General features: G+C 44.9%; 1 protein-coding gene across 3 annotated transcripts in view, besides 3 other annotated features; it reads left to right on the forward strand.

The window, feature by feature from the left end:
• Positions 1-3,528: part of a mobile genetic element that runs on past the window's edge.
• Positions 1-25,570, forward strand: part of pk (prickle) — a 72,676-nt gene extending 47,106 nt beyond the window's left edge. For all 3 annotated transcript variants that reach the window (NM_165508.2, NM_165509.2, NM_165512.2), the window contains 5 exons: positions 11,172-11,760; positions 21,247-21,360; positions 22,646-22,774; positions 22,866-23,069; positions 23,194-25,570. In NM_165508.2, the coding sequence (NP_724534.1) occupies positions 11,172-11,760; positions 21,247-21,360; positions 22,646-22,774; positions 22,866-23,069; positions 23,194-25,011 (2,854 nt within the window). In that variant the 3' untranslated portion in view covers positions 25,012-25,570. The remainder of the gene's footprint in view (positions 1-11,171; positions 11,761-21,246; positions 21,361-22,645; positions 22,775-22,865; positions 23,070-23,193) is intronic.
• Positions 11,970-12,035: a mobile genetic element.
• Positions 12,088-19,777: a mobile genetic element.
• Positions 25,571-25,935: the final 365 nt, after the last annotated feature.

Here is a 25,935-nt window from a genome sequence, read left to right on the forward strand (position 1 = left end):
CGAAATCCAAATTGGTGGGCTGGGATTATATTGTGGTATATCAGATGTTGATTAAGTCGGATCAGCAGGCATTTTTCGAATAGTTTCGAAATGCATGAGAGTAGACTTATTGGTCTGTAAGATGAAGCGACTGTGTGGTTCTTACCAGGCTTTGGAATCATTATGATCTTCATCATCTTCCATCGTTGTGGAAAGTAACCAAGTTTGGTGATGGCATTAAAGAGCTTGGTTATGAAGCGAACTGCAGAATGTGGCAGCTGGATGATCATTTCCGGTGTTATAAGGTCGTAGCCGGGGGATTTTTTCGGGCTGAGATTGTCTTTGATTATTTTCGTTATTTCTTTAGGACGAAACACAATTGGGGTGTGTTGCTGATGGCGGTTTACGGGATAGGACGGTAGCGCGAATGTGCTAGTAGCCTGGTTTGGCGTGAACACATTTTGTAGGTGAGCGGCAAATGTGTTGGCTCTGTCTTCATCACTACGGGCCCAGCCACCTGATGAATTCCTTATCGGCAAAACGGTTTCAGTCGGTGGGCGAAGAGTTGAGTGGGCTCGCCACAGTGACTTTTGTTTTGTGCCTGTTGGTGTGAGTTGCTCTATGTATCGGCGCTGATCGTCGTCCTCTTCTTGTTTCAGAGCGTTGGCCAGTTTCCGTGTGGCTACTTTTAGCTTTTGTTTTGCAGTTGGGGATCTGGAAGATTGCCATTCTCTGCGTAAGCGACGTTTTACGTGGACGAGTTGCTCGATTTGTACGTTGGTCTTTTTTGAATTAATTGTATTATTTGTTATTTTGGGTGTTGCAGTAAGAGCTGCTGCAGTAAGGATGGATTGCAATGCACACGTGCAGCTCTCTATATCAGATTCAGTATTGAGTTTTGGGCTTAGCTCAATATGTGAACTAATATATTTTTTATACCTGAGCCAGTTTGTTTTACTAGAGGTCAATCTGGTTGGTGGTTTCACGTTTTCTGCGTATCGGCGGAGGTGAATTAGTACAGGCGAGTGATCAGATGAGAGATCCGGCAGACATTCAGCTTTAACCAAACTGCGGGAAATATTTTTCGTAACTGCGAAGTCGATCAGGTCTGGCAGCTTATTGAGGTCTGATGGCCAGTATGTAGGACTCCCGGGGGAAACATGGTCAAGTTTATTAGTGGCTTTTATTATCGTCTTATAAAGCTGTTTTCCTTTTGGGTTCACAAGTCGCGATCCCCAGTGAGTATGTTTAGCGTTGTAGTCGCCTGCTGCAATGAAGTGTGGCCCTAGTGCTTGGAAGAAATCCAGGAATTGAGCTTCTAATACTGTGAAACGGGGGGGGCAGTATACGGCCGCTAGTGTAAGGAGAGTGTTGTCATCCAGCTGAATGTTGATAGATGTGGCCTGAAGATGATTTTCCGCAAATTCTTTGTAAAAGTGGTGCTTCATACGGTTCCTTATGAGTATGGCGGTGCCACCGTGTGCTTTTCCGTCGGGATGATTTGTACCGTAGAAATGGTAGTCTCTTATTTGAAAATTGTATTTGCTTGTGAGATGAGTTTCCGAAAGAAGCATTACGTCGATATGCTTCTCATGTAGGAATTGAGCTAGCTCAAGTTTGCGCTGTGAAACGCCATTGGCGTTCCACGTAGCTATGCGTAAGGTAGCCATTATTTATTTGATTGTTGGGCTACAAGCATTTGTATCAAAAGGTTTTGATTACGCATCATGTCTTGAATGGTGGTCTTCATAAATGTCATAAATTCCATCATGCTCTGTTGTAAGGCTTGCATCATAGCTTCAGTTTTTGTTTCCTGCTGCGCAGCTGGGTGATAGTTTTGTTGTGTGTCTAATTTTGTGTGCACTTCATGTGGAGTTCGGGAGTTTTGGGTTGGAGGCGTCATACCTGATTTTAAAACGTTAGCAAATGTTGTCTTGTTAGTGTTGAATGTAGGCCAGGGAGCGAAACTAGCTGCTTTCGAGAAAATTACTTCAGGATTTGTCTCTGATGGTATCAGGGTAGCTGATCCTTGGTGTGCCCGCGCCGTGTTCATTCTTTTGTGAAGACGGTTTTTCAGCTCTTTGTAGATTGGACAGCCTCTGTAGTTTGCTGTGTGATTGCCCCCACAGTTATTGCATTTTTTCTCGCATGCATTTTCTTTGTTAATTTGACACTGTTTGGAGTCGTGGAGATCTCCACAGACTACGCACACCGGGCGAAGTGTACAATATGACCTCGTGTGGCCATACTCTTGGCAGTTTGTACATTGTACAGGAGCGTTGCGTTTGTGCGGCTCTTCTACCGTGATCCTACGGTGCAAAAGGAGCTGGAGTTTGTAAATTGGGTGAACCTCGTTTTTTCTAGGAGGCTTGTTTTCTGGTTCAAGCTCAATCTTGAAGAGTGGTTGGGGCTGCCTGTTTCTGTTTATGATATTGAACACGTTTTTGGCGTAAAATCCCTTTTCCTTTAGCGCCTCAGTTATCTCTTCGGGCGTAACATCAGACTCAATGCCCTTCAGGACTACTTGCAGGCCCTTGCTGCTTTTAAGCTGGTAGGTGTAGAAGCCTATTTTTTGTGCGGTAAAATAGTTTGTGACTTTTCTGTAGTCGTCCTCCGTTTTCGTCTGAAGTTTGATTTCGTTGATAGTACCTCTTACGAGGGGAATTATATGAAAGCTATCTTTCCCAATAAGGCCAATCAAAGTATTTACAAGACGGCTTGTGCTCTTCTCGCGGATGTATATTGGCGGAGGCTTTGTTTTCTTCGGTTCGATATCAACGGATCCCAGCGGCACGTCCTCAGCGGTATCTACCAGCAAGGCAAATCTGTTGGTATTTGCAGGGGCTACATTTTTGATCAAGGTAGAGTTGTCGCGTGTATTTTTCGGCTTGTTTCCCAAATCTGAATTTTCCGGGCTGAGCTTTCGCTTTATTGTAATGTAGCGGTCCATTCCAGTCTGCCAGGTCGACCCAGCTTTTTTGTTTACGTTTTCGTTTTGTTTTGCTGGCAGTGCAGCAGTACCGTTTATTGCTAGCGGTTTTGCTTTCGCTGACTTAGTCAGACCGTGAGCGGGTGCAGCCGATGACGAGGCAGAGCGGGCTGCCGGTCCCTCTCCAGCTGTTGTTGTTGGAGGTAGCGGGGCTTCTGTCGGAGCCAATAGAGCGGGAGAGCAGGAGCGGGCTCTTTCTTGATTTGTTGGTAGAAGAAGGTTTCCTGGGCTATGGGTTATTGACCGCTCGATGTCTGCGTTTGGGATTGTCGGTGAGACGTAGGAGAAGTACGCGTTGTTGCGCTGAATTGAGAGTCGGCGTTCGTCATGCTCGCGCTGACGCTGGGCGCGAGTGTCATTCTGACTCATAGTTTTATTATTTAAGATAACAATTCACTATGTATTTAAGCGATCTTGCATCGCATAGAGCGTCTCTTTCGCTTTCAGATTTTTTATTTAGTTTATTTTATTTGGCGTTCACTTCACTCAAAACAACCGATTTTGTGCGGAGCACGATAAAAACGTCTTCACACGTCGGCGATCGAATTGATTAATTGATTAACTTTAAAAGTGAGAATGTAAATGATTCTTAAATTTCAAACTTATCTGACCCTAAAAAAATATATTTTTCTAAGCATTCTTAGTTTATCTTAAAAATTCAGAAACACAACATCGAATTCATTAATATTCTAATATTTTTCAGTTTTTGTTAGTTTTATTATACGCGTTTCATTAGTATTAATTTTTCTCAATAAAGTTGTATTGCTATTAAATAATTTCCGTACTTTTACCATACTATTGTGCTTGTACATTCACATTCTCATCGATGGCATTGCCACATGGACACCACCGCCATTGCAATCCTTCGCAGCCCATCCATATTGATTTTGGTTTTAATTAACAAAGCCATTAGGGGCACTCGCCTGCGAGTTGCAAATGCCTCCGCCCCTGACAAATGCCGATGCTTTTGTGGGCGTGGCCGGGGAGCTGGCTGTGTTGCAGATGCAACTTAATTGCAACAGCAAAGTGCAGCCAGAGCGACGCTGATGGCGGCGGCGGCTTGCATGACTTGGCCCAGACAATTGGCCAACTGGCTCTGCGGCTCTGCGGCAGTGAGCCGCTTAGCTCCGCTTTTAGCCGGCGCCACGAAGTGCGAGACAACAGCGACAACAGCGCGAAACAGCCTTTGTGATTTATTTATGCACGGCGATAAAATATGATTTTGTTTTCGTTTTCGTCATTTTGGCTCGCAGTCTTTTCACTCGACTACTCACTGGTAATGTGAAAATAAACCAAGGCCATTAAGCGTCTCCGCTCATGTTGGCCATGCTAATTGCCCCAAAGTGGCGGGCGGTCGATGGGCGGGGGTCGGTGCTCGTTTCTCGGGCCATGTTTATACGCATTTATGGCCAGCAGAACTGCGTCGCATATTAATTGTGTCTTGGGAATGCCACTCACTCCCCGTTCTCCTTTTCCAGGCCTTTTTGGCCAGGCGGTTCTCAAGCCTCTTAAGCCGCTGTCAAAATGACAGTGAATTGAATTCGGTTTTCGTTGGCCCATGACTTGTCTGCGCCCACATCAAAGCGATTTGGATCAGTTTGTTGTTATATATAATATTTGGAATGGCGTCAAAGCAAGTGCGTTGGGTTGAAGGGATTTTCTGGATTAGTTTAGCCGAAAGTAGACACTTGACTGACAGATCAAGACAAACACGGGCGAATTCCTCGGCCGCAGAGTCGCTGGAATTCCCCGCCCACTGGCAACTAATTAATAAAACATTTAACGCACTCACACAGACACGCAAGGCAATAAATTAAGGGGGGGGGGGGGGTGTCTAAAAGCGGCAGCCGCATCGCAATGGAGTGCAGTGGAGGGGCAGTCGCGTAATTTTTATTGACAGCTTCACTTTTTGCATTTAAATTGCCTGCATGCCACTGGACAACTAGCCACTTGTAACTAGCAACCTGCAACTAGCAACTAGTAACCTGCAACTTGCAACTGGCAACTTTTAGCAGAGTGGCAAGATTCCGCCTGCATTAACACTCTTTGCATTCCTGCCTCGTTAGCTCTTGAACTTGCCTCCGAGCGGGTTTGCAGCGATCCAGTAACCGCGATAAGGGGGCGAATTATCATTGTTCGCGGGAGCTCGAGGGAGCTCCGAAGGCGGAAACATAACAATTTAGCCGCACTTATATGCTAATCTGCCACTGCATCGCCACAACTCGAGGGGCAGATGACAAATCGACGGAGTTGCCAGTCAAATGCCTTTTTGCGGCTATTATCGCCGCAGATTGCAGCCAGCACCAGCAACTAGAAATGTGCTGCATCACTTCACTGTCAGGGCATCTCATAAAACGCAATTAGCAGCTAATTATTTTTGCCATGTTGCTGTTGCCAGGTTGTCAACGAGCCTCCGAGAACAGTTAGTGCAAAAGTGCAATTTACCGTTCTAGGTTTTTGTCAAACAACGATCCAAATCAGGAGATAAATCGGCGGTCTCAAGTCGTTGCACATAATACTCTACTTACGCTACTTTTGATAACTCAAACTCTCATTGCAGCACTCATAGCTGTGCATTTTAGTTAAAGGCTCAATAAAATAATAATAAAAATTGTTAGAAGGTATTATTTTAATTAATCTTCCCCAATCCAACCATAAACATACCGTCCGATTAGATCACTTTGTCTGTACATAACTCATTCTAATGAAGCAATTACAGCTTCCAATGCCGCAGATACCAGGATTGATTTACTCCTGCCGAAAGCCATCTTTGACTTGGCTGCCTTGTAGAGTCAGAACCAATTCTCCATGGGATTGGTTGCGTTCTGGCCGAAACCCAGGCACTCCGCTTACTCGGTTTTGGCCTGGCCAGCTTGCACTCTGCGTAGGCAGACGAACACAATTTCTTTGCTGCTGGTTTTGTTAATGGCCAAGAAATTAGATTCCAATTTTAGTTGGCCATAAATCAAAATAAGCCAACATGCAGCGGGAGCGGCATGAGCGGCAGGAGCAACTGCAGCAGCAACTATGCAGTTTGCTTTATTACGGTTAATTTGTGAACAGTTTTGTTGCAATGCAAGCCACATAAATCAAATCAGATTTGGCTGGTGCGGCTCGATGCCGACATGTTTTAGCATCCGAATGTGTCATTAATAATTATGCCTTGAATGCAGTTCGGTTGTTCATGGTCCGTGGATAAGCACTGATTTATGCTCCGGACGGATCACACGTTTTCCGGCCATCTATCGAGTGGGAATCTCACTTAGCTGACCTTCGGGCCAGTCGGCAGTATCCGCTAGATAAGAAACCTCAACAAGATGTACCAACACTCGAAGCGTGATTTCCTTCGCTCGCCGTGTTTGCATAGCGCGGAATAAAAATCAATCAATGCCAATTTGTTTACCAAATCATCATAAAAAGCCAGTCCAAGTCCCAGATGAAACTACTCAGCCTAACGGACGCATCGTTCGGAGGAGAACGAAATGTAATTATGGTCAAAAACAAAATTGAGCATAATCACTCCAGCAATAAAGGCAGCATTAATGTATAAAAATCGAAGCATCAAAAAAGTCGTAGAAAAAACCCAGAGACGACAAGGAACAAAAAGCATGGGGCAGAAAGAAGAAACACAACCAAAGACACGGCTTCAATTAAAAAGGCAGATGGAGAAGGGGTTCCATGGGGGCAGAGGCTGGGCCAGGGGCAGGGGCAGGAAAACAAGTTCATAGACCAAAGACAACGACCGCAGAAGCAGCCGAGTCTCCGGATGAATGCCGTGGGCCCCGACTTGGAACACACACAGCCACGGATGTATGGTTATGTGGTGGGTTTTAGATGGATGGGTGAGGGTCGGAAGGGTTCGGGAGCAGGGTATCTAGAGCGGGCGATCTGGAGTAGGGGATCGGGAGGCACTACCTGGTGGGCGAATGAGAACAACGCGCGCGTTTTCCACCAGCCTATGCCTTGATGTATTAGCCACAAAGTTCGCAATTAATTGGCGGTTGCTCGAATAAAAATAATGCCTTGAATCAATTACCGTGAAAACAAATTGGAACTTCTCCCATCACCGCCTTTAGCTCACCGAATTTGCATTGATGATGCAATTTCTCTAACATCCATTACGGAGGCGAGGTTCTGGCACGAAAACCTGATCGTGGCGTCGTTGCTGGTGTTAGCATGTTCCAGCGAAAAGAGGCTTCGCGGTGTCTTTGGCTCCCAGGGAAGATGGTCGAGATGGTCGGGATGGTCGGCATGGTCGGCATGGTCGGAATGGTAGGGGGTGCCTCAATGTTGGCCGCTTGGCACACAAATTGCTGGCATAGCTGCTGCCGTGGCTGTTTGCAGCTGTGAAAATTTGCACGCTCTGGAAACAATTTTCCTACCCGTTAGCAGGGGGAACACAAAGGCGATCGGCTAAAATGTAGCAGCAGCATACTTGCCGCCTGCGATGATGAGTCGCTAGATCTTTAATTGGATTAGTGCGAGCGGGAGAAAAGCAAACGCAGTTCGCGCCATTATGCAACGTTTTAAACGCTCAAATTGAAACAGCGAGTTAGCAGGCATTCGCCAAGGTACAGTCCCAGTTCTCAGAGCCACCAATTAGTGGCCGTACCACTTGGCGTATGCGTAATAAACGCACCTGGGAGTGGACCACACACGAGTGGGTAGCGGGAACGGGGGCAGCGGTAAGTGGGATGCGCATCGCCAGACCGGCATTCTTAATCAACTTCCAGGCGGGGCGAGAACAAAACCGCTCGCCTGCCGGCTGCCAAAGTCAATAAAAATGTCAACACGGCAAATGTCATGTTGACAAGGCAGACAGAACAAAACGTGCTGATTCTGCGGCTGCTGCAGTGCAAAAATGCCAAGTGGTTCTGGGCTCTGTGTCTGCGTTCTGTATTCTGTATTCTGGGGAATATGGACATTCTCCCCCATATAAACTTTACGAGCTTTTCCAGCGCTCGCTCCTTTCTCTTGTCCACCTATTTTTATGGACAATTCAAAAATCGTTTATGACAATCGCTGCCAGCTCGGAACTGGCGAAGCTTTTTAATAAAGTTTTGTTGCTGTTGTTTCTGCTCTGCCAGGGATAGTAAAACAATAAAAGGACATACGGAATGCCAGGACGATGGGGACGTAGGGGAAGGACAGTCCTGCCACACAATTGCTGTCCATGCGAGAGACGTCGTAAAACTAAAAGCAAACAAGTCTTAATGGAGCGACACCTGTCCCCAAAACTCACAAGAGGCCATACAAGGCGACCTTACACAGGAATATAATATTTCAGGGTCCCGAAAATGTCAGAAATTGGTAGGAACATGAGAAATGGTAACGTTTTATTTGAACGAATTTACAACCGAGTAAGAACGAGTTAAAACATTCCAACTACAATATATCAGCATTTCTCTCTGTGTAAATATAAGCTGAGCCAGAAGTTTCGCATCCGACTCCCTGGTCTGGTGTAACTTTCGCTGCGGATACATAGGTATTAGCAGGTATATATCTGAGCGATTATTCTTCCACCGCTCTTCCGACATTAACCCAAATCACACAAATGACTTGAGAAAACCGCACACAAAGTGCCAAAGTGATTTGGGGCCAACCTTTTGGGCATTGCGCTCGGAGATTGGGGGCCGCAGATCCCAGCTTGCCACAGCTTCCCCCAGCTCTTGGCCATCTGCTAAACTGTCTTTAGCCGCGCATTGAGCCGTCGCTCATCGCTCAAGCTTCGTGGCAATTTGTCAACGCGACCGCCGCATAATGATCATTCATCTAGATGCCAGATAAGCTCGGACTGGCTAAATATAGGCACTTGCCGCAGATCTCTGCGGCTGGGCAGTGGCAGGAGAAGGGGGGAGCAGCTGCAGATGGCCCCGCCAACCCTCAATGGGCCAACTCCGGCTGTGAACTAGTTTTCCAGAGGCCTAGACGGGGCAAACCTGTTCTCTGGGTCAACGACTGCCAAAGTAATTGAGTCGAAGCCCGGATCCCCAGCCCTCCATCGTCGATCAATGCAAATAGCGTCAACAGCTGCCGGCCAACCTGAAACTGGCGGGCTTATTTCTGCAGGGCTCCCTGCTCTCCTGATGCAACATTATAGGCTGCTCCTGTTTGCCGGCAACAATGTTGCGCAACATTCGCTGCACGCAAATGCACTTTCCATTTTGTTCTGCCGCCTTAATGACTTTATAGACCTGTGCCCGATTGAAACTTGCCACAATCGCTTGCCAATTTCGCGCAATTCGCTGCAGTCAGCAGGGAATTTGCGCTGCTGCAGCGGAACATAAAAAAGAGGGCCACGAAGAAATGCAGGTCGCACAATAAATTCGCCAGACCCACAGGCTCCCAGGCGAATTTATAGAGTTTAGACACAGTTTCACCCGGTAGGTTGGCGGATTGGTGGGTTGACGGGATAGCGGGCATACTGGCTGGTCTGTTGTTGGTTGTTGGAACCCCAAGTTGGGAACTGGTAATTTGGTTTGAAAGCGGCTGATTTGACGGCTGGCAACACTCTGCAATCGTGGTCTCCAGCTGCGACACGTTGCACGTGCATGCCCGGGGATTTGGATACGGTTTTAGTTTTGGCCACCCGACCCGCTCCCGCTCCACAAATAAAACATCGATTACACTTCCACCACGCATTTTTGCGTTTGCAGCTCAAAAATTCAAATGTCAAACAGTTTTTTTCGGGCTTATTCCCCATTGAAAGTCGCAATCTGCGCAATTAATTTGCCGGCAAACCGCAGAAACCGCTTGGCACACACAACACTCGCCCATCCATTGACACGTCAGTGGGTCCCAGTCGAAGTGCCAGCGCAAATCCCACTCCTTTCCCGCTGGTGAACTAGAAATGGAATTGGAAAATGTTAAATCGGGATGTGGCTGGCGAAAAGAAAGAATTCACTGGCTAAAACAACAAAAGGGCGGACAGCATTGTTTTGATAAAACGCCCGCATGAACTCGCATTTCCAGTTCGCTTCAGTTCAGTTCTGCCCCGGCCACGCCCCTTCATCGCACCGCCCCACTCAGATATATCTATCCATTCGCATTCGCATATGTATGCGGATGAGGGTTCATGTGTGCAGTTACAATGCACAGTTATCCTTTGATATGCCACACAGCAAACGGCCATGAAATGGTGCGTGTTCATTTCCCGATGTCAAAGGACCGATGCCAGTGCACTACGGAAAATAGAGAGCTTTAATTGAATTAAAGACTAAAGACTTCACCTTAACCAATATCCAAAACATGCTCTACAACTTTAGATTTGTTCTCGAATCTGGGCAAAACCCAACTAGATGTATATGTATCGGTATGTACCGATTAGATTCGTAACACCGAATCCAAAATATTTTTCCCTTATAAGGCATATTATCATTGATCAGCTCTTTCAGTCCAATTTACCCACTTTTCATGGAGTTAATGCTATCCATATATGTGTAATTTAAATGATTGATTGTATAGTAAATAATTTTTATTTTATATTTTATATTGGTTTTAATCACCTCGATATGATACAGAAATGTTTGGGGCTCCAGAAGTCACGATCGTCTGGCTTTCCACAAATTCGCTGAGAACGCAGGGACTGCACGAATGTAGCAAACGGGTTGCAGGGCATTAAAGCCGGTCTAGGATAACAATGTCTGAAAATGGGAAAATGACAACGGCGACAGCCCTGCGGGTCCGACAACAACAATAACAACAACAAGATAACAGAAATAACAACAAAATAGCAGCAAAGGCAATGCGGAGCTGTCGATTTGTTTGTGTAAACGCTGTGATGCGAATATTTTCCATTCTGACGTTTGGAAAAACATACTCAAAACTTCCTCCCTCCACTGCCCACTTCTGTAGCCGTTCAAATATGCGAAAAAACGCATGAAAAACAAACTAAAATTGACAGCTTGTTCGACGGAAAATAGGAAGTGCAAAACCGCATTAATCCAACGAATTACAAAAGGAATACAATGAATACGATTTCCATGCGGTTTTATATTACATTAACAATATGATTCGGCTTCGCGGCGAGGGATTACCACATTTTTTTCCGCCTATTTTAGCTTTTCCGCTGGCGGCCTTTAACCCTGCACCATCCGGCCAGCGGGAAAGCGGGAGAAATTTTAATGAAAATTTTCAACTTTAATTAAATTTCGATTAGTCAAGCCTGGTCGCTAAGTCACGTCCTCTACTTTTCCACTTGCAGGCCCATCAGCCGAACTCCGCTAACGCAGATCTCCTATCTGCAGAAGATCCCCACGCTTCCGCGCCACTTCTCGCCCAGTGGGCAGGGCCTGGCCACGCCCCCAGCCCTCGGCAGCGGCGGCATGGGTCTGCCCAGCAGCTCCTCCGCCAGTGCCCTCTACGCGGCCCAGGCAGCAGCCGGAATCCTGCCCACCTCCCCGCTGCCACTGCAGCGCCACCAGCAGTACTTGCCGCCACATCACCAACAGCACCCGGGAGCTGGAATGGGACCAGGACCAGGATCGGGGGCAGCAGCAGGACCGCCCCTTGGCCCCCAGTACTCGCCAGGCTGCTCCGCCAATCCCAAGTACTCGAATGCCCAGCTCCCGCCACCGCCGCACCACCACCACCAGCTATCGCCGGCTTTGTCGACGCCCTCGCCACCCTCGCTGCTCCACCATCCCGCCGGAGGCACTTCCTCTGCCTCGGCCCACGCCCCCTTCCTGGGCGGACCGCACATGGACATGCAGCGGCAGTCGCACTCGGACGACGACAGTGGCTGTGCTCTGGAGGAGTACACCTGGGTGCCACCCGGACTGCGGCCTGATCAGGTGAGAAAGCCTTTAAAAATTGTAATCTCAATATGTGGCTCCTAAATATACAATATAAAGCCAATGCAATTATAAATCCTCTGATTTTTGCCTAATATGTCAGCCTTTAAAGTGTTTCAAAGGCTTAGTTACTTGTAGAATCAAAGGGTATACTATATTCGATGGAAAGTGTATAGCTGGTAGAAGAAGCGTTTCCAACGCCCCATCCGTCCGTCTGTCCGTATAGACGTCCACATTTCAGGAATTACTAAAGCTGGAAAGTTAAAATAAAGCATGAAAAGTATCGAATACCCTTTAGCCCACAAATAACGGATATTAAAATATACCTGTAAAATCCCATATAAGAAGACTTTACTCGTTGAGTTTTTGTAAGAAAACTGATTTTATTTGGAAATATCTTCGGTTTAAATAGGTGACATGAGAATCGCATCTTAAAGTAAATGGCCTACGCAGAGGCCTACGTAAATAGTCCCCGCCTTATCGAGGTCCCACGCTCGGGCACATCTGCCTATCTTGAGCGGCGAGGACCTTATCTGTGGTCTCCCACTAAGGGACTATTTTAGGAGGCGGGGAACGATCTCAAGTGACTGACTCATGTAGTGTGCACTTAAATTACATGTTTTTGAGCAATGCACCCATGTCGCCTTAGATAACAAAATCCTAAATATAATTTATCGCTCTCGATTCATTTACATAAGATATGAACGGAGCCCAAAATTGTAAGTCTTTAAATATATTCGTGTTCATGTGTGAACATTCTGCCAAAGGGCCAGCAAAGCTGAGATGTACATTAGTATATTAGTTGCATTTATAACAGTAGTGGACTGTATTTATTTGATATATGTTCATTTATTTTGCAACTAAGATTTCAATGGGCCTAGTTTTTCTGGCTTTTAATTTTATTGGATTACAATTATGGTTTATATTATTTTTAATTCAACAATTTGTACTTAATTAACTTATTTTAAACATTTTGCTTTTTCTATGTAGAAGTACATTTTCTATTAGTGGACTGTATATTTTTATTTGTTATATTATTTTATTGTTTATTTACTATTGATATTTATAGTACTGGCAACGGACCTGCAAAGGTTATTGCTTGCATTCTTTGTTGCACAGCACATTTCCGTATGAAATATATTATTAATACTATCATTAGTATTAAAGCAATAATTAATCCAGCATGTCCGGAAATATGATGGAAATGTAAATCTTTCAATTTTTGATGGTTCTCTTTCATAAATTTAATTTCATTATTCAATCGTTCAAATTCCTCAGTATGATTTAATATTGATAGTTTCAGCGGATCCCAAATAATCTTCGGCACTCCACTAACTTCTCCTATATAAGGTGTTGATAATAATTCTTCACTTTCGGACTGAATGTTATGGTGGGCAACTAGAATTTTATCGTCGGTTCTTGCCGTACAATATGGCGCAATGCTTAAAACTCCTTGCTGAGGCAAATCAAACAATTCAATTTGAGAGCCAGTACATTGCAGACGGACTTTTGAATTCGCAGGAACCTTAAACAACCAACTACTTTTCTTTTCTAACTCTACCCAGTAACTTTTAGAGTCGACTACTGTTTTATAGATGCAGTTCGCCGCTTTATCTGGCTTTAGAGGCTGAATCTCACATGCATTATCATTCGCTGAATTCCAGGGCCAACTTCCTTTGCATATTCTCTTATTTAGTTGCCATTTCTGACATTGATTTAATGTGGCTTCCGTCATTATGTGATAGGAATCTATCTCAAAATTATAAATTAAATATTCGGACGTTGTATGCACCATTATTATCCGATCTTCATTTCGAATTGGCACCGGAATAAGCCTGAACAATTTGGATGGATGCCTGCTAAACAGAGGCACTTTTGCACTAATGATCAATTTATCGTCGATGAATAAACCCCTGGCTGTTAACAGTGTATACACCTCCTTAAGTTCCGTACCTGACCGTTTTCCTGGAAAATGACCTGGTGTTAAAACTTCTTGTTGGTCCTTCTCACTAACTATAGTGTATAATGGCCTTGAATTTAAGCATGCTTCTATTTGACATAAAAGAGTTGACATTTCTTCGTAAGTCAAAATAGTGTCGCCGATTATACGCTTTAAATGGTATTTCATTGACTTAACTCCAGCTTCCCAAATACCTCCGAAGTGAGGTCCTGCCGGGGGAATAAAATGCCAATCAATCCTGTCCTTTTCAAGCTGCGCTGCAATCGTTATATTTTCTTGTATTGCATTAAATAACTCTTGATCTAATTTTCTTGCAGCTCCTACAAAATTTGTTCCGTTGTCTGAATAGATATTGGAACATTTTCCCCGTCTAGCAATAAATCTTCTGAGTGCTGCTAAAAATGCGTCTGAAGTTAGATCGCTTACCATTTCTAAGTGTATGGCTTTGGTGGCCATGCAAACGAATACAGCAACGTATCCTTTAAATGTTTTTTGGCCACGATTTTTTGAACATTTAACATAATAAGGACCTGCGTAATCTATTCCAGTATTAAGAAACGGGAATGTCATCGTCACTCTATATTTTGGCAAGTTACCCATTATTTGCTGAGCTGTATTTTGTTTATACCTTGCACACGTTACACATTCTCTTAAATACTTTTTCAACGAATTTTTCAACCGGAAAATCCAATACTTTCTTTGGATATAGTTTCGCATTAGGTTTATCCCTCCATGCAATGTTTCCTTATGAGCATTTTTTATTAATAAGCTTGTTAGGTGGCATTTTTCTAAAATGATTGGATGTTTAACATTAAATTCTGCATTGGAATTTTGCAATCTTCCTCCAACTCTTAGAACCCCATCCTTGTCCAAAAATGGATTCAATGACAATATTTTATTATTTGTCTTGATTTCCTTTTTGATTTTAAGGCACTTTATCTCTTGCCTAAACTGGTATTCTTGTTGTTTCTTAATAACAACTGTTTCCGCTATTCTTATCTCCTTTACTGAAATAATTGATGAATAGGCTTTATTTCTTGTTTTCATCTGCACGAATCTATTTATGTATGCTATTATACGTATAAGTTTTTCTATACTGGAATACCTTTCTATTAATTCGTAAATAGGATCATCTATTTTGTCATTTAATACCGTATTTATTAAGACAGGTTCTTCTACAGACTGCTGCCGAGGCCAAAGTTCTTTTGGGTCTGCTAGCCATTTCGGACCTTTCCACCAAAAATCACAGTTGATCAACTGGTTAGAATCCACTCCCCTGGATGCTAAATCTGCTGGATTATCCTCTGACTTAACATGATTCCATTCAGTATTTTTTAATTTCCGAATGTCATCCGTTCTTCTTTTTATAAATTTGATCTTACTTTGACCACTGTTAATCCATGCTAAGGTAATCGTGGAATCACTCCAAGCATAGATCTCCATTATATTGTCAATTGATCCTTTTAGTCTTTGGATTAATTCACTAAGCAGGTGAGCTGCACACAGCTCGAGTTTGGGAATTGTCTTCCTATTTTTTATAGGGTTGACTCTACTTTTGCTAGCTATTAAATTTTCTTTATATTTTTCCCAATAATTTTTATCTTCTATGGATAATTCCTGATCCCATTCACTTTTATTTATCCAAAGTTTTTGAATAAAAAGTTTTCCTGAAACCGTGACTGGTGCCAACCATCCTAACGGATCAAATATTTTTGCTAGTGTTGATAACACAACGCGCTTATTTATATTTTTTGATTCATCATTACAATTTACGCTGAACTTAAATAAATCCTTTTGAGGTTCCCATTTTAGTCCTAAAGTTTTAACACATTCATTTTCGATAATATTGAGAACCTTATTGTCCCCTGTGTCCTCCACAGTGGTTAATATTTTGGAATTGTTGGAAATCCATTTCCTTAAGTTGAATCCAACTTTCTGCAATTCATGGGGAATTAATGTTATTAATTTATTAGCTTCTTCTACCGAATCAGCTCCAGTCATTAGGTCATCCATATAGAAATCATTCCTAATTATTGCACTAATAACTTGGTTTTTACATTTATCTGCAATATCTACCAGAACCCTGGTAGCCAAATATGGTGCAGATGCAGTTCCGTAAGTGACTGTGGTTAATTTATATGTTTTAATTTTTTCTTTTGGAGAATTTCTCCATAAAATATATTGATATTTTTGATCATTATTATCTATTTTAATTTGTCGGTACATCTTTTCAATGTCTGCCGAAACAACAAATTCCCATTTTCTCCATTTAATAATAATGTCAAAAATATCTTTTTGAACTCGTGGCCCAACCCACATTATGTCGTTCAAACTTTTGTTATTCGTAGTTTTTGCTGAAGCATCAAAAACTACTCTCAATTTGGTCGTAAGGCTTGAATCTCTAATCACTGCCTGGTGCGGTAAAAAATATTTGCCTTCATCACTCACTTCAATCATGTGTCCTAAATCCATGTATTCATTCATGAATTTAGTGTAGTCAACCTTAAGTTTTTCATTTCTTTTTAGTTTTTTCTCCAGATTCATGTAACGAGCTATCGCTTGTTTCTTTGAATCTCCTAAGGTGACATCCTCCTTGAATGGAATTGACACAATGTATCGCCCATCTGAATCTTTTTTTGTCGTTTTGATAGATTTATTTTCACAGATTTCAGACTCGATATCATCTTTTTCTTCTTCTTCCACTTCCCAGTAGCGATCTAACTCTTTTATTTCTATTGTTGTGGCTACAATGGTTTCTTTTCCTTTGGATTTTTTACATCCAGAAACTATCCACCCGAAATCAGTTTTTTGCCCAAGGAGACCGTCTATTTTTATAACTCCATTTTGCAGAATGTGAGTATATACGTCTGCTCCAATGATTAAATCAATGCGACCCGGTTTATTAAAATCGGGGTCGGCTAATTTAAAGTTCTTCCATTTTTTCTGATCAACATTAATCGTGTTGACTGGAAGTGCCTTCATAAGTTTTGGGAGAATAATTGCTTCAATTTCTAAATTTTTCGGAGAATTTCTTATCGAAATAACCGCTTTGTGCTTGGAGATGCACGTTCCTGTGGAAGATACTCCACTTATTTCAGTATGAGACCGAAATTTTTTCAATTTTAGAATCTGTGCAGACTCTTCTGAAATAATTGTGCTTTGAGAGCCACTATCAATCAATGCTCTTAATTGTTCAAAGCCTCCATACCTCGACTTTACTTGAATCAAGGCCGTGGCCAACAAGGCTTGACCTGTTGTTCTACACGTATTCACTTTTTCTGGATTATGACCTGCAAAGTGAAGTAACGTGTGGTGAGGTTTACGACAAGTCGAACAAAGCTGCTCGCTTATACATTTTTTACCAAACGGATGCCTCAGACATCTTAGGCAAATCCCATTTTTTCTTACCCAGTCAGACCGTTCTGCTGGATTCATTATTTTAAATTTATGGCATTGAATTAAATAATGCCCTGGTAGTTTGCAATATGCACAATTGTCACTATAATTTTTATTCTTGTTATTATTAATCATTTTCTTTACAGGTTTTACTTCCTGTGAGAATGATGATATAGAATTGAGCCTTTGCTCTAAAAAGTCCATGACATCAGAAAGTGCCTGTATTTCTTTTGTCTTTTTAACATGGCTTTCATATAAATTGAGTGATTCTTTATTGAATTTCCGAAGAATTATGTGAGCGAAAATTGCATCCACATCTTCTGGTAATTGTGCCTTTAATTTTATAATATAAATTGACTCGTTAATCGTGTCAATAAATGTCTTTATTTGCTTATTGGATTCTAAATTTAAATTTGGCATATCCATAAGCCTATTCATATGATCTGAGAATATGTTTCTTTTATTCTCATATCGCTTGGTCAAAAACTCCCAAGTGGCTTCATAATTTTCTCCAGAGCCGAGCAGTAAATGAGTAACCACATTTCTGGCTTCTCCTTTTAATGCTGACTTTAGATAATTAAATTTGAGAGAAGGACTGAGATCCTCTCTCACATGTATGAGCTCTGTAAAGAGTTCATTAAAAAGATCCCATTCTTTGGAATCACCAAAGAAGGTGGGAATCTGTATTTTAGGCAGGGTTGGTAACTCCTCCGCCTTAACAACCGTCGACATTTCAGCTTTATTTATTGTGCCACTGAGTCGACTATTAATGGCTGTAAGAATATTTTGTTTGTCAAATTCAAGTTCGCTAATTTCTTCTTCGAATAGCGAACTCTCAAAATGACTATTCACCTGTTCAATCAGGTTATCTATTTTATGCCATAAAAATTCAATTTTATTTTTCCTTATTTTAAGGAAATCTGGACTACTGTCTATTAGTTTAGACGTATCTTCTAGATATACTCGAAATTGGCCAACATTATTACGAAATGCCTGCTCTACTTTTAAAGCGTTGTTTTGTGCTATACCCTCTTTTTCAGGGTGACCACGCATTTCAAGGTTTAATGTAGGGGGAGGGTTTGATTTAGGGACAGTGTTTGATTTAGGGAAAGTGTTTTCTACCGACTCGCCCTTAATTTTTTCATTTTTATTTTTAATTTTTTCTAACACCATCATTATTAAATCATACTGCTTCGCGTTAAAATATTCATGATCGACAACGCCGATCTTTAACAAATTGCTATGATTAGCAATGAAACATTTTTGAAGCTCATTTAATTTTAGAATTTCTACATCTGTTAATGTTGGTTTTACTTCCAACTTTCTAATTTCCAAAATAATTTCGGACTGCTTCTTAAGGAATTGAATAGTCTTTTCTGACATCATTTTGAAAATTTTTTGTAATTTCTTAATATATATAGTACGTGTATATGTATTTTATATGTATTTATATATATATGTGTGTTTGGATAAACAGAAAATTCTTGTTTTGACTTAGCTGATGTCGTTGTTGTTGCTGCTGCTGTTGCTGCTGTTGTTGCTGCTGTTGCTACTGCTGTTGCTGCTTCTGCTGCTGCTGTTGTTGCTGCTTCTGCTGCTGGTAGAGGCTCCTTTGAATTTGACTTCCTTCTCTTCTTTAAGGCTCCGTCGATGTTTAAAGATGATTTTTTTTTTTTTTTTTGGCACGTTTTATTATTTTTGTAGTCCAGTCAGATTTTTTGTTTTTTAGCCATTTATTTCGGCATTTATGCTCTTTTGGCATATACACTGCACTCTATTTATGAGCTGATTTAATGCTATTAGAGCATTTATAAGGCACTGTTTTCAGGCACTTTTTATTTAATTTATGCTCTTATGGCATATACACTGCACTCTATTTATGAGCTGATTTAATGCTATTAGAGCATTTATAAGGCACTTTTGTTATGCACTTTTTAATTTCACAATTGCTGATGTATGGCCTCAAGCACGCCTTACCACAATTTATAATGGTACACAAAGCAACCTTTAGCTATAGACTATAAGGTGCTTGTTTTAAAACATAAAAGATTCTTTTGTATCTTTTGCTTTTTATATTTATACTCTGTTCCTTACCTTTGGTAGGGGGAAACAAGAGTTACTTATTTTTGCTACCTTTAGCTGTAAGATGCTTAAAGGAGCTGGCCTTTCTCTGAGTTCCTTACCTTTGGTAGGGGGAAACTGCAGAGTCGATTAAAGGCTCGATTGACCAAATGTAAAATCCCAAATAAGAAGATTTTACTCGTTGAGTTTTTGTAAGAAACCTGATTTTATTTGGAAATATCTTCGGTTTAAATAGGTGACATGAGAATCGCATCTTAAAGTAAATGGCCTACGCAGAGGCCTACGTAAATAGTCCCCGCCTTATCGAGGTCCCACGCTCGGGCACATCTGCCTATCTTGAGCGGCGAGGACCTTATCTGTGGTCTCCCACTAAGGGACTATTTTAGGAGGCGGGGAACGATCTCAAGTGACTGACTCATGTAGTGTGCACTTAAATTACATGTTTTTGAGCAATGCACCCATGTCGCCTTAGATAACAAAATCCTAAATATAATTTATCGCTCTCGATTCATTTACATAAGATATGAACGGAGCCCAAAATTGTAAGTCTTTAAATATATTCGTGTTCATGTGTGAACAATACCCATTATTTACACCTAGTATTTCATTTCTTTCGTTTCCGTCAAATATACAGAACTTTAGAAACGAACTATTTACATAGTTAAGCTATTGTTTTCCATTTCGAAATTCCTTTGATCCTCTTGTACAAATGAACCAAACTTAAATTCCATTCAAGTGTTTACACACATCCCAAATGTACAGGTCAGATCTTAGTGGTGCCCCAGTTTCAAGCAGGCAGTTTCAACATGTCGAGCAACTCGTCGTACCTTAAACAACATGTCTTGGCCTCCAAGACATCCTCTGATATGGACTCCCAACCTTGGACGTCCACGGAGTGCAGATTGCAGTGAGGAGGCGAAGTGCCAAGGGCAGACCCAGGATGGCAGGCGAGATTTGTGGACTGGCGATAAGCGGGATACTTGAGTTATTGTGCGTTATTTTGTCACTCGGAGCGAGCTGTAAATAAATGCACGCGACTGGGCCATAAATCAGCGACTGGTGGCCAGGACGGCCTCGAAAGCCAGTCGAAAGATGATGCAGCGGAGTGGCCAGTGCAGCTGGCCAAAGGCGATTGCGACCAGCTCCGCTCTGGAGCGCGTCAATTAGGCTAGGGATCTAGTTGTCTGTCCGTCTGTTGAATTAGATAGTGCTAATGAGTGCCCGTTCCGAGGAGAAGCATGCGGAGGAGGCGGAGGACTCCCCCGCCGGCCAGCAGCCATTCCTCAATTCGCATTTGACTTTAATGGCCAATTCAATTGTGGCTGGAAGCGGCAGGGCCGTGCTTTTTTCAATTATTTGCCAGGCGCCGCTAACCGAAACGAAACGAAACGAACTCGTAAATTATTCGCGTAAAATATGCGACAATGCCAAATAAATCTTTCACAATCTGCCCGGCAGAAGTGCCCAGTTTCCAACTCCGACCTCTGAATCGGAATTTTTTCGGGTCCCCTTCGCTTTTGCGTTCAACTCTTTGACTTCCGTTAAAGCCATCCTCCCATCGGATGCCATCCGATCCCATCCCGACGGGCCTATCAGATGTCTAGCAATGCATTTCTTCGTTTTGCCTCGCTTTTCGCTGGGTGACTTTACAAACAGAATTGAAAATTTATTTACAGCCATGTGGCAGCAATTTACGTTGATGCGGCATAAGCCATGTGTCAGTCAGCCGCCGCTCGAGCTGGCATTTTCCATTCCCATTTCCATGTCCCGCTTCTCGCTGTCCGCTTTCCGCTTCCCGCCGATGAAAGAACGCTTGGCGAGCGTGGCCAATAAAGATGGCTTAGCACGTTGTGCACCTTTCAACCTGGCTCAAACGCAAGGAGGCACAGATGGAGGAGCAGGAACCGAGAAATCAGCGTAATAAAATCAAAAATCCATGCCCGCTGTGGCGGCTCTTAACCCTTTGGTGCCCGCGCCTCCTTAACTGTAATCTCGACCATTCCGCAAGGTACTTACCACTCGGTTCCATCTGCTCTGTTCTCCCGCAGGTTCGCTTGTACTTCTCGCAGATACCCGACGACAAAGTGCCATACGTCAACAGTCCGGGGGAGCAGTATCGTGTGCGACAATTGCTCCATCAACTTCCGCCGCATGATAACGAGGTGAGTACGGGGTGGGGTGCCTCCCATCACAATCCCAATCCCATTCCCATTCCCAATCCTGAACCTGACCCCGACACCAAGCGCAAGCCCAAGCCCCTTAGGGATCGTGGGCCCGTCAATTTAGCGGCATTTATCCCAACTGGAGGAGCTGGCATCGCATGGCAGCACCGCTTATCGAGATTGAAACCAACTCGAATTACGGGCTATGACATTTCAAAGTCAAATTGCGCTACGATTTTCCCACACACCTCCTTTCCTATCCACTGATGTATGTACATATGTGTATGTCCCTCCCGACCATTTCCCGTTTTGTAACCTTTAATTAATCGGGGAAACAAGTGCAGGCTCAGTCTGAGTTTGGTATTTAGAGCAGACGGTGACCACAAAAAAGTGAGCAAACAAACCAGGCATTGCTGAGCGGATTGCCAGATATCAGTTACTTGGGCTGTGAATAGTGCTGGTAGTAGAGGTACGAATTGCATTTTCCAAGGATATAAGAGGCTCACACATGACAAAAAGGTGAAATTTCACACAAAAAGGTATACTTTTGATAATTTGAAGCAGCTTTAAAGATGTTTCAATATGTTAACACAACATCGGTTTTAAGTTAAAACTTAAATAGTAGGTACACTATACTGTATGTACAACAACCGAGGCACATCACTGTTTCGGGGATTGGGGTCTGAGATCTGGAGGATGGCTAACGATGACTAGAACACTCATTGAAAGCCGGCCAGAAATAAGGAAAAAAAAGAGGTCCAAACCGAAAAATAAGTGGAGGCAGCCGAAAAAATTTGCATACAACACACAAACGAGACGCTGACCGTAGACCGCAGGCCGTTCTGGGGGAGATGGGCAGAGCCATGGCTAGAGACAGAGCCAGATCCAAATGGAGATGGAGATGCCGATGGAGTGGACAGCAGGAGGCTGGCGGTGAAGCGTTGATGGGCAGCCTGGGCTACTGACTACCGTTTGCCTTTTGCGGTTTGCTCTGCGTTTCTCCGGGCATCGGGCATCGGGCCTTGGGATTTGTGGGATGTGGGATGTGGGCCTGTCTGCCGCCGAGACAAACAATCTCGCCCGTTCCCTGTCCGCGCTTCTTGGAAAGATCACTTCAGGCTGCGGCTCAGGTTGGTTCAGCCCACCGTTCCTCGGTTCTCTGCTGTCGAGTCCCACTTGAACATATGATTTCCCTGTCTTTTCCCAGCATTAGGAGGTGGAGGAGGCCCGGGGGAGAAGCGGGCGATGGAAAGCCACAGTTTTCAGTTACTCGCTGTCATTGCAGGTTCGTTACTGTCACTCACTGACGGATGAGGAGCGCAAGGAGCTGCGGTTATTCTCCACGCAGCGCAAACGCGATGCCCTGGGCCGCGGCAACGTGCGGCAGCTGATGAGCGCCCGACCCTGCGACGGCGTAAGTACAGCGATACTCCTCCGATGCGGAAAACCACTCGGAGCGAGGGCCTTGCGCCTTGCCTGCATATCTAACGCACCGATCCTTGCAGTGCGACGACCTAATCTCCACGGGCGACATCGCCGTGTTCGCCACGCGACTGGGCCCCAATGCCAGCTGGCATCCGGCGTGCTTCGCCTGCTCCGTCTGCCGCGAGCTCCTCGTGGACCTTATCTACTTCCACCGGGATGGGCGCATGTACTGCGGACGCCACCACGCCGAGACCCTAAAGCCCCGCTGCTCGGCCTGCGATGAGGTGAGTGCTCTTCGCTTGGGATTACCATTGCTTTAAACTATTAATTTGGCACTAAAAATAATATTTTAAGAGTTTAACCGTTAAGCTTCCGTAGCTAAAAACTTGCTTGATCTTTGATCCGCAGATTATCCTGGCAGACGAGTGCACGGAGGCGGAGGGCAGGGCGTGGCACATGAACCACTTTGCCTGCCACGAGTGCGACAAGCAGCTGGGCGGCCAGCGGTATATCATGCGGGAGGGCAAACCCTACTGTCTGCACTGCTTCGACGCGATGTTTGCCGAGTACTGCGACTACTGCGGGGAGGCCATCGGGGTGGACCAGGGCCAGATGAGCCACGACGGGCAACACTGGCACGCCACCGACGAGTGCTTCTCCTGCAACACTTGCCGCTGCTCGCTTCTGGGACGCGCCTTCCTGCCGCGACGAGGGGCCATCTACTGCTCCATCGCCTGCAGCAAAGGAGAGCCGCCCACGCCGTCGGACAGCTCCGGCACCGGCATGTACACCACGCCAACTCCGCCCACACAGCGGGTGCGGCCCCATCCGCAAGCGCCTCTGCCGGCGCGCATTCCCAGCAGCCACGCCTCCAGCTCGCCGCCTATGTCGCCGCAACAGCAGCAGCAGCACCAGGCTACCTTCAACCAAGCGATGTACCAGATGCAAAGCCAGCAGATGGAGGCGGCGGGCGGACTGGTGGACCAGAGCAAGAGCTACGCCGCGTCCGACTCGGATGCGGGTGTGGTAAAGGACCTAGAACACGGCGGACATATGGGCGGAGGAGATCTGACGGACTTTTCGGGTGGACGGGCCTCCAGCACCTCGCAGAACCTATCGCCTCTGAACTCACCCGGCGACTTCCAGCCCCATTTTCTGCCCAAGCCCATGGAACTGCAGCGCGACGGAGTGTACAACTTCAACGAGATGTCCTCTAATCTCGATGCAGCCTGGTCAGCGAAGCCCACAAACAGTTACCATCTGCAGAGACAGCTCCTGGAGAACCCCCACACCGCCAGCATGCCGGAACTGGCGGGTAAACTGGTGGCGCCTCCTGCACACATGCAGCACCTGTCCCAGCTGCACGCCGTGTCCTCGCACCAGTTCCAGCAGCACGAGTACGCGGACATCCTGCATCCGCCGCCTCCTCCGCCTGGTGAGATTCCCGAGCTGCCCACTCCCAACTTGAGCGTGGCCTCCACCGCCTTGCCGCCAGAGCTGATGGGCTCACCCACCCACTCGGCGGGCGACAGGTCGCTGAACACGCCCATGTCCACACAGTCGGCCTCCCACGCGCCCCCACATCCGGTCTCCATACTAAGCGGCGCCTCCTCCTCCTCGCCGATGAGCGGGGAGCCGGCCAAGAAGAAGGGCGTGCGCTTCGAGGGAATTCCGGACACACTGCCCCGATCACGCAGCTACTCCGGTAACGGAGCGGGAACGAGTGGCGGCGGCGAGAGGGAGCGGGATCGGGACAAGGACAAGGAGGGAGGAGGTCGCCATGGTCACGGTCACTCCTCGCGAAGGCGAAGACGTCGCAAGTCCTCCTCCAGCTCGTCGCACCATCGCAGCGGCAGCGGTCATCGCTCCCACTCGACCACTCGAGCGGACACCTATGCACCTGCGCAACCCCTATCCTCGTCCTACCAGGGTCCACCTTCGGTTCTGCAGGCTGCCAACCTGGTCCACGAGTCACCCAGCCGACAGCAGAGGGAACGGGAGCGCGAGCGGGAACGCGAGGAGTCCGAGGAGTCTGACGTGTGCTCCACCTGCTCCTCGAGCTCCTCCAGCTCGGAGGACTACATGATGATGTACCAGCTGCCGCAGAGGCGCCACTACGGCGGCGTGCGCGTGAGCTATGTGCCCAACGATGCACTGGCCTACGATCGGAAGAGGAAGCCCAGTGAACTGGGCGGCGACAAGGACAAGAACTGCATCATCTCGTGATGCCGTCCGCCGGAGGGGTTCCAATCAGAGCCGAGGTTCGAGCACAGGTCCAGATGCTGATGCAGATCCAGATCCAGATCTTATTAATGTGGAGCCACGGGCAACTCCATCTCGTGGCTAACGAAGTGGCCCAGAACGCTCGCGGGGATCATCAATTCCTGGGAAGGGAGGCAACTGCCTCTCCACAAAGCAAAATAAAGTTCAACTTGACATTAAGGCGCCTAGTTAAGGTACACTCACAAACATACATATGCAACTCCGGAGGAGGAGACCCTACAATAAGAGCCAACACTGTTCCAAATACACATCCCTAGTTAAGCTAATTGAACTATATACATATATTTTTATTATTACCGATAGCATAGCGAAGATACATTGCAGATAACCCTATTTATACACTTTATTTATATTTATTGCATTCTAGGCTTACCAATTACACTAAGTATATGCCTAGACAAATAAGTAGAAATGCTGACGATTGGGCTAATGAAACTCTACAATAACTTAGTTTAAGCGAAATCACTGTATGACATTCACGAGAATAAAGTTCAAAAGGAGTAAGTACCAAGGTGTTTTTGGAGAATAAAAAACAAGCTCCGTCGGTTAATTCAATTAGTATAGTCGGCTTCAAACATTCAACTGGCTATGCCTGGCTCCCCTAAATTGGCTACTCATATATATTTACCCACGAATTTCAGAAAATAATCCTTATTTTGGAATTTAAAATATAATTGCAACTTTATGCCATATTTCTGCATTGGCTGCGGCAGTTAGCTGGAATACTCCATTTGGTGACCCCGTCGAAGGCTGCGATAGCTTCGTTGGCGTATCTGCGTTATAATTATGCATCAGATAATGAATACAAATTACGCTCATGTCGAGCATTTGCATGCTGGCCATCCACCAGCGGTCGCAACATGGAAA

This window comes from Drosophila melanogaster, chromosome 2R (assembly GCF_000001215.4).
Source record: "Drosophila melanogaster chromosome 2R".
Lineage (NCBI taxonomy): Eukaryota > Metazoa > Arthropoda > Insecta > Diptera > Drosophilidae > Drosophila > Drosophila melanogaster.